The sequence below is a fragment of the Pelodiscus sinensis genome, chromosome 13 (assembly GCF_052426305.1).
Source record: "Pelodiscus sinensis isolate ZL-2025 chromosome 13, ASM5242630v1, whole genome shotgun sequence".
NCBI classification, from domain to species: domain Eukaryota; kingdom Metazoa; phylum Chordata; order Testudines; family Trionychidae; genus Pelodiscus; species Pelodiscus sinensis.
This window is the reverse complement of record NC_143064.1, coordinates 17338967-17351545: the sequence shown is the minus strand read 5'-3', so window position 1 is coordinate 17351545 and position 12579 is coordinate 17338967. Positions and strand designations below refer to the sequence as shown.

The 12579-nt window shown below is 42.3% G+C and overlaps 1 protein-coding gene across 4 annotated transcripts in view; it reads right to left on the bottom strand.

Annotated features, from left to right (window-relative positions):
• The window catches only part of STAG2 (STAG2 cohesin complex component), a 223825-nt gene that overhangs the window by 122356 nt on the left and 88890 nt on the right, over nt 1-12579 (bottom strand). For all 4 annotated transcript variants that reach the window (XM_075940974.2, XM_075940976.2, XM_006115390.5 and 1 more), the window contains exon 3: nt 2996-3074. In XM_075940974.2, the coding sequence (XP_075797089.1) occupies nt 2996-3074 (79 nt within the window). The remainder of the gene's footprint in view (nt 1-2995; nt 3075-12579) is intronic.

The following is a 12579-nucleotide window of genomic DNA, read 5'->3' as shown; positions in this document are numbered from 1 at the left end:
TTTGAAATGGATTTTTCTGAAGAATACCCTTCATAGTAAAGTTTATTCAAGCTTTGAGGAAGATGACAGTCTGGAAGTGAAGGAAGCTCCAAGCTCCTTCTTACTCCCCCCATCCCAACGGGTTTGCTAAAATGCATATTCTTTTTCCTGCTATCTTTGTCCCTCCCCCTCAGTCCTCACTTAATCTGATGGTCCTATACTCCCTATTGGTAAACTGAGGTAAACCCACATTCTTTTCTCTTACGCAGACTATGTTTTCGTAAGCAGGGCTCAACAAACAGCGTAATCTACTCGCCCATTACGAGTAGATTACACCCCAGAAGAGCTGGCGCGGAGCGATCTGCGCATGCACAGAACGATCTGCGCATGAGAAGAGTGCAGAACCACGTGGCTGGCGAGCAGGGATTGCCACCACTCGGCAAGCCCTGTTCATAAGTATCAGCCACGTTAGTCTGAATCTTGCATCTGATGAAGTGGGTCTTTGCCCACAAAAGCTTATGCTCCAATATATCTGTTAGTCTATAAGGTGTCACAGGACTTGTTTTCACATGGGTTTAAAGACATTTTAAAACTGTAATTCTAGTACACATTAACATTTTGTACAAACCCTGTAAACAAATCATAAAAGAATATTAATATTTATTCTCCAGTAATATCTTACATGCCACCATTTAGAGACAGATGTTGACAGTGCTAAAGAGACAACAGACAGCAGTTAACCACAAAAGGGTCTCCATATCACAGTGACATTATTCCACTGATACTAGACTTTACCAAAGATGGAGTGATGCCAACAGTATTATAGGGTGGTATATCCTATTACACTTCTACTTGACAGAATTAAGTGGCTTTCCCTCTCCTACAAAGCCCGGGTGAGGACTTCCCTCCTTCATTAGGACCAAATCTGACAGAAGTTGATCTTCTGGGATTACACAGGTAAGGGGTGGGCAAAATATGGCCCCCCAGATCTGGTCCTCCACTGTCCCACTGCCCAACAGGAACTTCAGGCAGGCTTCCTGCCTGCCACACTCCTTCACACCACTCAAAGTGGCCAGCAGCAGGGGCCATGTGCTATTTGCGCACCATGCACTCCTGGAGGGTGGGCAGTGGGCAGGTGCAACATCATGTGCTGCCTCCCAGCCCCAACACGATCTCACATCTCCCATTGGTCGGAAACCAGTCCGTAGGAGTTGCCTGGGCCATGCTGAAAGCATAAGCAGCTCACAAAAGGCGCGCAGCACACAGTGAACACATGGCTTCTGCAGCCAGCCACTCTGAGTAGCGTGCAGGGGTGCAGCAGGCAGAAAGCCTGCCTAAAGTTCCCACTAGGCTGCTGCCTGAGAGCTGCCTAAGTTAAGCGCCTCCCAGCCAGAGTCTGCATCTAGCACCCGATCCCCTCCCTCCCTGCCCATGCTCTAATCCTGCACCCCAACCCTAGGTCACAACCCAAACCATGCACCCTCTGCTGAATCCCTGCCCCAGATCACAACTCCCTCCCAGACAGTGCACTCCCTCCTAGATTCCTCCTCCAGGTCAGAATCCTATCCTGCACTCATACCCTTTCATGGACCCGGCACCACCATCCCCTGCCCCAAGTCACAACTTCCTCACAAGTCTCCCCCTCCTGTACCTCTCCTCTAAGTCAATCTTCTCCTCCACCCATAGCCCCTAAAGGACCCTGCACCCCTTCCTGCATCCCAATCCTCTACCCTGAGCACACTTCTGCACCCAACTTTATCCCAAACCCCACACCTCTTCCATTAATATCATGGAAGAGTGTGGCCCTTGACAACTCTCAAATTATTGGAGTGGCACCCCCATCAAAAATTATTGCTCACCTCTGACATAGATAACAACGTTCTATGAAGTGGTGCATTTAGCCCGACTTGAAGAAGCAGGCTGGGCTTCATCTTTGTAGTGCTAAGTGTTGGTCTTGCCAGAGCCTTTTGCACCTGCAGCTATGTCTCATGGTACAGCAGTTCTATCTTTGTGCGTGGCATCAGCTGCCTTCTTTCCCTTGCTAGTAGAGAGGACTGTTCCATTCCTCTGGTAAGAGTGAGCTTTAGAGCATTCTTGGCTATTTGTGCTAGGAAACAGCATTCTTCTTCTTGCAAACTTTTGGTATCAACATCTTGGGATGCAGAGTCATACAACTTAAATAGAGGGAGGGTCTTCTTTTTGGACTGGAACCTGAAGGGGTGTCATTGCATGGTCCACTAAGAATAATCTGAGCTTGCATGCATGAACTTGATAGGTTAAACTTGGAAATGACCAACAGATGCTACAATTGGCCAGAATATGAGCTTTCCAAAGGCATTAGAGACTATTGTCATGGTTGTCACTGAATGGAAAGGCCCTGGGGCAGGACACACAATTCTTTAATCCTGGGCATAGTAAGAGGGACGTGAATAGCCTATGGTTATACTGGACCAAACGACCCCAATCTCGGAAGGTAAACTGTCCCTGGTTAGTACTTGGATGATGACCACCTAGGAATCCCAGGTACCTTTTTTTTTTTTTTTTTAAGGGTGGGGGGGTCTAATTTGGGTGGAGCTACTCTATCACTATAAAACCTAAGGGTTTTTTTTTTTTAAACTACTTACTGATAGGAATTTTACCTAATGTTGCAGACACTAAATAGGTTCTGTGTCAAATCCCAGATGGAAGGAACTGGGAAGGTGATCAGTGTCACCCTTTATGCCCTTCATTTAGAGTCTGAGGAAATAAGGGACACAGGTGCATAACAGCAACAACTGCTAGCAAAAAAAAAAAAAAATCTTCCAGTCTCAGATCTGGAGTACATGCACATCCAGAATCCATACACACAGTACCATCACCTCAAAGAATAAACAACAGGTATTAAAATGTTTTGAAGCAAAAAAGTAGGTATTTCTAGTTAAATTTTTCCCCACAATGGTACAGCCACCTAACAAGTATTAAAAAAATTCTGCACAAAATTTCAAGCGTTTAATAACCTTCAATAAACTGAACATACTTTTCCTTTGCCTTGTTTTTGATTTTTTCCTTCAATATCTTCAAAGTCTGTATCAGAAGAAAAGTGTGTTTCAGACTCCCTGTAACGACAAATATTTACATAGTGCATCAGAATCCTTACTGTCAAAATAACTGTAGCTACATTCTCTGCAACATCAATAAACCTATCTCAACAAGTATTTAAATATGGACCTTTTGTTTTATATCTGTTCTAACTAATTAACATGCTAGAGAATCACAAATAAAAGTTTCCTTCAAAAACAAGGACGTTATCTTCTGTTAAATCAAATGGCAATGAATTTTCTTTTTAAAAAACTGCAGAAATTGAATTACTAAACATTGTAGCTGGTGAAAAAGTCTGAATTTTTAACTTAAAAAGTATTTGGGCTTTTTCCAACTAGTGATGAAGAGATAGTTAAGAATCCTTCTTTACCATTTTATGCATACTACTAGGTTATTTTTTACCTAGTTTCTATCTTTAAAAAATAAACACAGTTGAAGTAGCTTTATATTTTATCAAAATCCAAATTCTGTAAAACAAATTGGACAGCGAAGAAAATAAAAATATTGTGTTTAATACAAATGTTGACATGCTGTTTCCTCAAAACATGTTTACCAAGTGCTTTTAAAAGTCTTGGCATTACAAATATCTTTTATTAATTTAATTGTCAATGAGTCACTAGAAACTAGAGGCTAAGGCTAAAAAAGCCATTTCTACCATATTTGATGAAATTATACTATTAGTAACAAATGATCTCCTGGATTCAAAATATTAAAATACTCTTGATTCCTGAATTATTTTTAATTTAGATTTGATTTAAAGTACTTAAGCATGTGTGCATTAATTCAGTCCTGTTCAGCACTGAGGTGCCTGTACACAAGGCACCATGATAAGCACATATTTAAGTCTTGTCCTGAATAGGTGGCGCATTCCTGAATCAGGGTGCAAAGAATAAGAAGTTCAGATTGTTAAATGCACAAAAGTTGCTTAAATTAATGTTTTGTGAAATGGTGAGATTATTCAGAAAAGAGAGAGACATTACTTACCCTGTGCCATATCTAGCTCTTCAAAATGTTTAACTATAGGTGCTTTCCTTTGCTTGATTCCCACACACCTTTCATCAAACATTACAATTCCTTACAGTTCCTGCACAGAGAGAACCACCTCTCTCTCTCTCTCTCTCTCTGAGTAACCTCCCTATGAGGTATGCTCTTTGTCTCAGCCTCCTGATCTTCAAACCTTTTTTTCTGTTGAGCAGTGTGCCTGAGAGGGAAAGCTTCAGCATCCCTTCATCTTGGTGAGAGATGGTCTTAACCTTGGAGAACTGCTGGCGATAAGCTGCCTAAGAACCTGAATAGAGTCACTGAGAACCACATGATAGAGGGAAAAGCATACAGAGATAATCCCACCAAGAACCACAAGGCCCCCAGACATCCTCCCACTCTTTGAGAAAGCAGTTTCCTATATGGGTATGTAGGAGAACAGTGGATATAGACCAAAGAACCCAACAGAGATATCAGGAGAGAAGTTAAGTCCAATGGTATTGGTCTTCTGTATTGTTCTTAACATCTCTGTTAGACGGTAACAAGTCCTTATCAGAGCCATGTTTATTTTCAGAAGAGCTACAGGATTTTCCTATCTCATCGGTACTAGAGGAGCCCATTGCTTTTGCAAAACTGAGCTGAGAACTAAGTGGGGGGAAGGATAGCTCAGTGGTTTGAGCACTGGCCTGCTAAACGCAGGGTTGTGAGTTTAATAGTTGAGGGGGGCATTTAGGAATCTGGGGCAAATCTATCAAGGATGGTACTTGGCCCTGCCGTGAGGGCAGGGGACTGGATTCGATGACCTCTCAAGGTTCCTTCCAGTGCTATGAGATAATATATGGAGATATACCTAAGTGTTGTTCACACATGCAGCCTGATGCAACTTCAGCGATGGGTACAAGAATATCAGCAGAGCATGAAGAAGACCGAACAGCCACTACTAATGAAAATCTCTGATATTCACCTGAAGCAGAGCAGCCGCAAGTCACACAACTTCAGCTACGTGAATAACGGTGAGTCTATAGCAGAGGCTCTCCTGTTCACTCCACCTATTCTGTTTGTTCTGGTGGAGTACCAAAGTCAACAGAAGAGTGCTCACTGTTCAATCAATTGTGTCTATTCTTGACATGATATATCAACCTTTGCTGGATCAATTGCTGTCTGCCAATCTGGGAGGTAATGTAGACATGCCCATAGACATACTACTCTAAGTAGAAGAATTCTTTTTTAGACACCTAAAAGAAATACAGTTCAACATAATGTTGAATAATATTTGCAATTAACTGCAAGTGTTTCACGAGGATAAATTAGTTCAACAAAGGTCTTTTAAAAATATTTTAAGCATGTCTAGGATGAAAAAAGTACCACTATTTTCAAGATCAATGTATAGAAGAATTTTTCATTAAATCGGGTATCATAGCAGAAGAAAATAGAATTTTTCCTTGTGTAAAGAAAAGTCTTAACACCTTGGGGCAAAGGGAGACAAAAATAGGTTAACTGGAGCTTACTAGCTTCTTCCAGATTATAAATGTGCATGAACTTTCACATGTATGTTCAGTGAGACTTGTAAGCTGCACTTCAGTACATTTTCCTAACGTCTGCTACACTGTTGCAAACCTGAAGGCCTTCCTCTTGCCCAAAGCTTGTAAGCAGGTCTATTCTCCTAGTACTATTAGAAAACGTATCAGCACATCAATGGGAGTTACACATGTGTTAAGAGAAGAGGGAAAGAGAATTCATCTACTTTGTTGAAAACTCAGAAGTTTTCTACAATGCTTTCTAAAATATTGGCAAATACAGCAATTTTTGTATTTCCTAACTATGCGTTTACTTAACATACTATTTTTTAAAATGCTACAATATAAATTTAAGTCATCGGAAACAAAGAGGTCACCTGTTGCTATGACAATATTAACTTGGCTAAATTTCATATATGTAAAATTAGTATTTTTACATTTCTCTTTAAACAGTATTTTGTGTGCATCCTAAATTATACTACATATGCACTGTATGCAAATTACTGTTATCATAGAACTTACAACATTTGTATTTGATGACTCATGATTTTAAACTATAGAAGTTAATGATAGTTCTTCGAGATGTGGTCCTTGTGGGGGCTCCAGTGTAGGGTGTGGAGTTGTACTGCTGCAGATCAGAGCTTTTTCAACAGTAGATGCTGAACTGGCACACACCATAGATATCACAGCATTCGCGCCTCAACATATTGCAATCATGGTCTAGTCCTCCTCAGTTCCTTCTCTACCTCCAAGTAGAATACACATACTCCAAAGTAGAGGGGAGGAGAGGTGGTTGTGGAGCACCCATAGGGACACCCATCTCAAAGAACCATCATTATTGCACAAGGTAACAACTTTTTTGAGTGATGTCCCTCTGGGTGCTCTGCTGTAGGTGACTACCAAGCAGTACCCGCCGTGGCTGGTGTCATTCAGAGACATAGGTTGAGAGTAGAGGATAAGACTGCTAGGCCTGCTGCTGTGCCAGGAATGGGTCCCAAAGTGATGGCATAATCTTTAACAAAGGTGTGTTCTGGTGTCCTTATAGGCATTTGACATATGTCCTGAAGCTGCACATTATGTAAAAAGGCAATCAAGATCACCATGGCGTGAGTGTAGTGAGTCCTTCGGTTGGTGGGAACTGGTTTATCTTGGAGCGCATAGCATATGCGTATGCAAGTAGATATCACTTTGGGAAGAAAACGGGAAAGGCAGCAGCTACTTTTGTTAAAAAGACTGGGGGTACAGATCCATTATGACCCTGTCCTTGGTGAATCTGGTTAGGGTAGTTCGACCATTAGTGCTCTGATGTTGCTTACTCTTCTGGCTGAAGTGATAACTACAAGTATTGCGAGTTTCATGGAGAGACGAAACAAGGAGCACGTGGCTAGCAATTCCAAGGGGGAAAAGGTAAAGGTCTGCAGAACATGGTTAAGATCCCATGTCAGCATAGGTCATCTGACTGGAGAGTACACATTTTGGATGCCCTTTAAGAAAACATCAGGTAGTCAGGTGTATGAAAAGAGAAAAACTGTCAATATGGATGTGGAATGTTTCAATAGCCACCAAGTGGACCCTTAGAGTGTTAATAGCTAGGAACAGTTTTAGTTCTAATAGGCAGGGCATGACAGATAATACAGTCTACTCACCCGTGGCGAGTAGATTGCAACCTGGAAGAGCCGGGTTCGGGCGATCTGCGCATGCGCAGAACGATCTGAACATACGCAGATCGCCGGACAGTGCGGCAGGTATTCCAGGACAAGAGAAAGTGGAGCTCCCTGGGGGGTCAAGTTGCTTGCATGTACACCATCCACAATGCGGCTTAACAACCAAGTAAAAAAAAGCAGTGAGAGATAAAAAGACATCAAATCCTAGTGAGGAAAATAGAAATGAGCATACATGTCATCAAATTAAGTGTAAAAATATAATAAGAAAAGCCAAAAAGAAGTTTGAAGAACAGCTAGACAAAAACTCAAAAAGTAATGGTAACATTTTTTTAAGTTATCAGAAGCAGGAAGCCTGCTAAACAACCAGTGGGGACTTTGGATCATGGAGATGCTAAAGGAGCATTCAAAGATGATTAAGTCATTGCAGAAAAGCTAAATGAATTCTTTGCTTCAGTCTTCACAGCTGAGGATATTGAGAAGATCCCCAAACCTGAGCCATTCTTTTTAGGTGATAAATCTGAGGAATTGTCCCAGATTGAGGTTTCATTAAAGGTGAATTTGGAACCAATTGATAAACTCAACAGTAACAAGTCACTGGGACAGGATGGAATTCACCCAAGAGTACTGAAAATTCAAATGTGAAATTGCGAAACTATTAACTGTGTTTTGTAACCTATCCTTTAAATCAGCTTCCGTACCTAATGATTGGAAGACAGCTAACGTGACACCAATATTTAAAAAGGATGCTAGAGGTGATCCTGGCAATTACAGATCGGTAACTCCAACACCACTACCGGGCAAATTAGTTGAAATTACAGTAAAGAATAAAATTGTCAGACACAGAGATGAACATAATTTGTTCAGGGAAAGTCAACATCATTTTTGTAAAAGGAAATTATGTCTTACTAATGTACTAGAGTTCTTTGAGTGGGTCAACAAACATGTGAACAAAGGGAACCAGTGGATATAGTATAACCTAGATTTCCAGAAAGCCTTTGACAAGATTCCTCACTAAAGTCTCTTAAATAAAGAACCTTCCATGGACTGATAACGGGCTCTAGCCTGGTCAGCCCGTCCCAGGGAAGAGAAGACCACTCCCCTTCCACGGAAGCAGTGATCCCAGTGTACCCGGGGTGCAGGGCAAGGGTTTGGCCTCCGTCTTCTCCTAGCAAGGTTGGCTGTGATCCCTGCCCAAGGGTCCAGAGAAGCAGCCACCAGCTCCCAGCGTGTGGAGGGCCAGAGGAGCCCGCCCTGGGGCTGGGGGGGTTGGGATGTAGCTGAAGAGGGGTGGGGGCATAAAAGGCAGATGAGGGGGAACAGGGATGTATGAGGTGGGAGAAGGAAGAGTTGCAGGAGATGCTGCAGGGAGGTGTGTGGAGAGGTTATGTGGTGAGGGGAGACTTATGTGGTAGATGGCAGCAGGGGTAAAATGGAAGGAAATTCTGAGGGGATCACAGGGAGGGATGGGGGGATGCAGGGAGGAGGGTTGGGGGAAGACTGTAGGAGCAAGAGAAGCCTGGCTGGGGAAGGAAAAGACACAGGCTCTACAGAAGGGGAAATACAGTAGCAGCTCCCCCACCCCATGGGGCAGGAGAGGGGGAGGGCAGAAGTGAGTGATGGTAGCACTTGAGGGTACCAGTTCCTATGCCCAACAAAATTTCTGAAGTTGCTAAATAGGGTGCCCCAAATGCCCCCTGCCCCTGTGGGTGCCACTCCCTGCAACCTTCCCTCTGCCAGTGCCAGTTGCCCCCAGGAGGGGGAGGGGCTGCCCTACAAAGCAGCCAGAGAAGAATTCTTTCTGTGAATTGTTTTTAGTGTGATAGGTATCTGCAAAATTGTATCTACTACAGACTGGTAACATTTTATTTGAATATTTTCATATTCATTATTTACATAACGAATGTGCAACTGAAGAGAGTTGGCTGTTTTTTAAAGGGACATTATTAAGGGCCCAAAAACAAGCTATTCCACTGCATTGTAAAGATAAAAAGTATGACAAAAGACTATCTTAACTTAACCAGGAGATCATGCATGATCTAAAAATAAAAAAGGAGTCATATAAAAGTGGAAACTAGGACAAATTACAAAGGATGAATATAAACCAGGGGTGGGCAATAATTCTTTGCCAGGGGTCACTTCAAAAAAATTTTAAGTGGCCCCAGGCCACTCAAGAAGGGGTGGGCCCCAGCATACGTCCCTGCTTCCTTACCTGCAGACCATGATTGGTCTGAAGGTAGGGAGCGCGTGAAGTCTTTCCCTCCCTGCCCCGGACATACTCCTTAGATGCCCATGCCCCGGCAGCGGGAGAAGACTTTATACACTCCCCAGGCCAATCAGGGCTTGGAGGCAGGGAAGCACGTGAAGTCTCCTCCCACCTTGCCAGGAGCGCCTGGCACTTCTAAGTGTCATACACTCCTGGCAGGGCAGAGGAAACGTGCTTTCCCCCACTCCCAAGCCCTAATTGTCCTGGGGGCGGGGAAGCATCAGGGCCTCCGTGGGCCTGATCAACCTGCTTGGCAGGCTGGATCCGGCCTGTCAAGGCCCTTTTGCTCATCCCAGATATAAGCAAACAACACAGGTATGCAGGGAAAAGATCAGAAATGCAAAGGCACAAAACGAGCTCAATCTAGCTAATGACATAAAGGGTAACAAGACAACATTCTATAAATATATTAGAAGCAAGGGGAAGACTCAGGACAGGGCAGGCCCATTGCTCAGTGAAGAGGGAGAAATAACAACAGGAAACTTGGAAATCGCAGAAGTGCTTAATTACTTCTTTGTTTTCACAAAGAAGTTTGATGATGAAGGGATTCCTAACATAGTGAATGTCAGTGGAAATGCTGTAGATTTAGAAGATTAAAAAAAAAGTTAAAAATTACTTAGGAAAGTTAGATGTCTTCAAGTCACCAGGCACTGATGAACTGCATCATAGAATACTCAAGGAGCTGATAGAGAAGGTATCTGAGCTTTTAGCTATCATCTTTGAAAAAATCATGGAAGTCAGAGAGATTCCAGAAGGCTGGAAAAGAGCAAATACAGTGCCCATCTATCAAAAGGAAAATAAGAACAACTCAAGAAACTACAGACCAGTCAGTTTAATTTCTATTCCAGGAAAGATAATGGAGCAGGTAATTGAGAAATTCGTCTACAAACATCTGGAAGAAAATATAGTGATATTTTCTTATCACCCAGCCAGCATGGATTTGTAAAGAACAAATCATGTCAAACTAATCTGATAACTTTCTTTGATAGGATAACAAGCCTTGCAGATAAGGGAGAAGTCATGGACATGGCATGCCTAGATTTCAGTGAGGTACTTGATACAGTCTTGCATGATCTTCTTATCAATAAACTAGGCAAATACAACTCAGATAGGGCTACTATAAGATAGGTGCATAACTGACTCGATAACCATTCTCAGAGAGTAATTATTAACAATTCATAGTCATGCTGGAAGAACATAAGTGGGGTTCTGCAAAGGGTCTGTTTTGGGAACAGTTCTGTTCAATATCTTCATCAACAATTTAGATGATGGCATAGAAAGTATGCTTATCAAGTCTGCAGATGAAACGAAGCTTGGAGGGGTTGCAACTGCTTTGGAGGATAGCGTCATAATTCAAAATGATCTGGACAAACAGGAGAAATGGTATGAAGTAAATAAGATGAAGTTTAATAAGGACAAATGCAAAGTATTCCACTTAGGAGTTTCACACACATAAAATGGAAAGTGACTGTCTAGGAAACAGAACTGCAGAAAGGGAGCTAGGGGTCATAGCGCATCACAAGCTAAATGAGTCAACAGTGTGTTGTAAGCAAGACATGAGAAGGCATTCTTCCGCTCTACTCTGCTGATTAGGCCTCCAATTGGAGTATTGTGCCAAATACTGAGCATCACATTTCAAGAAAGATGTGGAGAATCAGGAGCAGATCCAGGACAGAACAATAAAAATGATTAAAGGTCTAGAAAACATGAGCTACAAGGGAAGGCTGAAGGAATTGGGATTGTTTAGTTTGGAAAAGAGAAGACTGAGAGGGAACATGATAGTGTTTTTCAGATATCTAAAAGGATGCCACAGGCAAGACGGGGGGTTCCAGTGGAGATGGCATAAGAACCCAGCCTATCTTCGATGCCTATTCCCATGCCATGGTGGTTGGTGCTGTAAAGAAGGCAGAAGGCCTCGACTCCGAGTCGGTTTCCAGAGTTGCCCATGCTGGTGTGCTCTAGAGACATCCTCTTTGCTACTTCTTGGGGTTGACACTGTGGCTAGTGATTTAGCTGGGAATATTCTTTTTTTCTGAGAATCCCTGACTGCAGGAGTTCTAGCCCTCTTCCTGGAGACCTTGGAAGCAGGGGCTTTGCCTTTCATGGAGGTCTGTAATGCCTCTTGAAGAGGTCAATGAAGCAGCTGAAGGGGCTTCTCCATCAGGATTATTTTGAGGTGAAGCTCTCTGTTGTGCCTGGTTCTGGATGTAAGAGTAGTGTAATGGGGGTGGGTGGATGTAGGTCTCACCGAGGCAGTGAAAACAAGAGGAGTGGCCATCAGTGATAGGCATGGGCTGGCAACAAGCGTCATATTTCTTGAAGCCTAGGGTTCCTCACATCATAATAGTAGGATTTTCCTCATGTTTCTGTATCATCATGATGTTTCTTTCTTTCTTTTTCTTTTTTTCTTCAAATTAGCAGTGAACATGCCAAGGGAGAAGAAGAAGAACTATAACTGTACATATAACCAAAACTATCTAGGGCAGGTTGAACTGGAAGAAAACTTGAGGAATTTTTTATTTATTTATTTATTTATTTTAAAACAAGGGGAAATAATTGTAATTAAGAATTCTATGGTAACTATTAACTGACTAATTCTATTATTTTCTCCTTCTGTAAGAGTTAACAGAAAAAAGTGCTGAGGAGCTCCATCTGCAGCTGAGAATGGTAGAGAAGGCCATGGATGCAATGCATTAAGGCTCTAACACCATAAGACACATATGGCGTGTGCATGGCCCAGTCAACTACTGCTGAAAAATCTCTGATCTATGGCGCCAGTACAATCCAACACTTACAGTGGAGCACTCAAAGAGACGTCCTTTGAAGACCCTTAGATGTAAAAGGGAAAAAAGGGTCTGTTCTTGCGGCTTTATAATACATTAAAGACTACAGTAAGTTGAGAGCCCCTGTAGTTGCAAAAAAACATGTTAAAGCTCGTTTATTTTTTAAATTTTAGAACAATGGGGTACATTTTGTCATTCTTCGTTTTGTAGAAGAGGATTCATAATGATTGCAAATCATCCCCAACCATTAACGAGAACAGGGTGGTTATTCTTGAATAAAAAAAAAAAGTTGATCCAAAAAAAACTGGCATGTG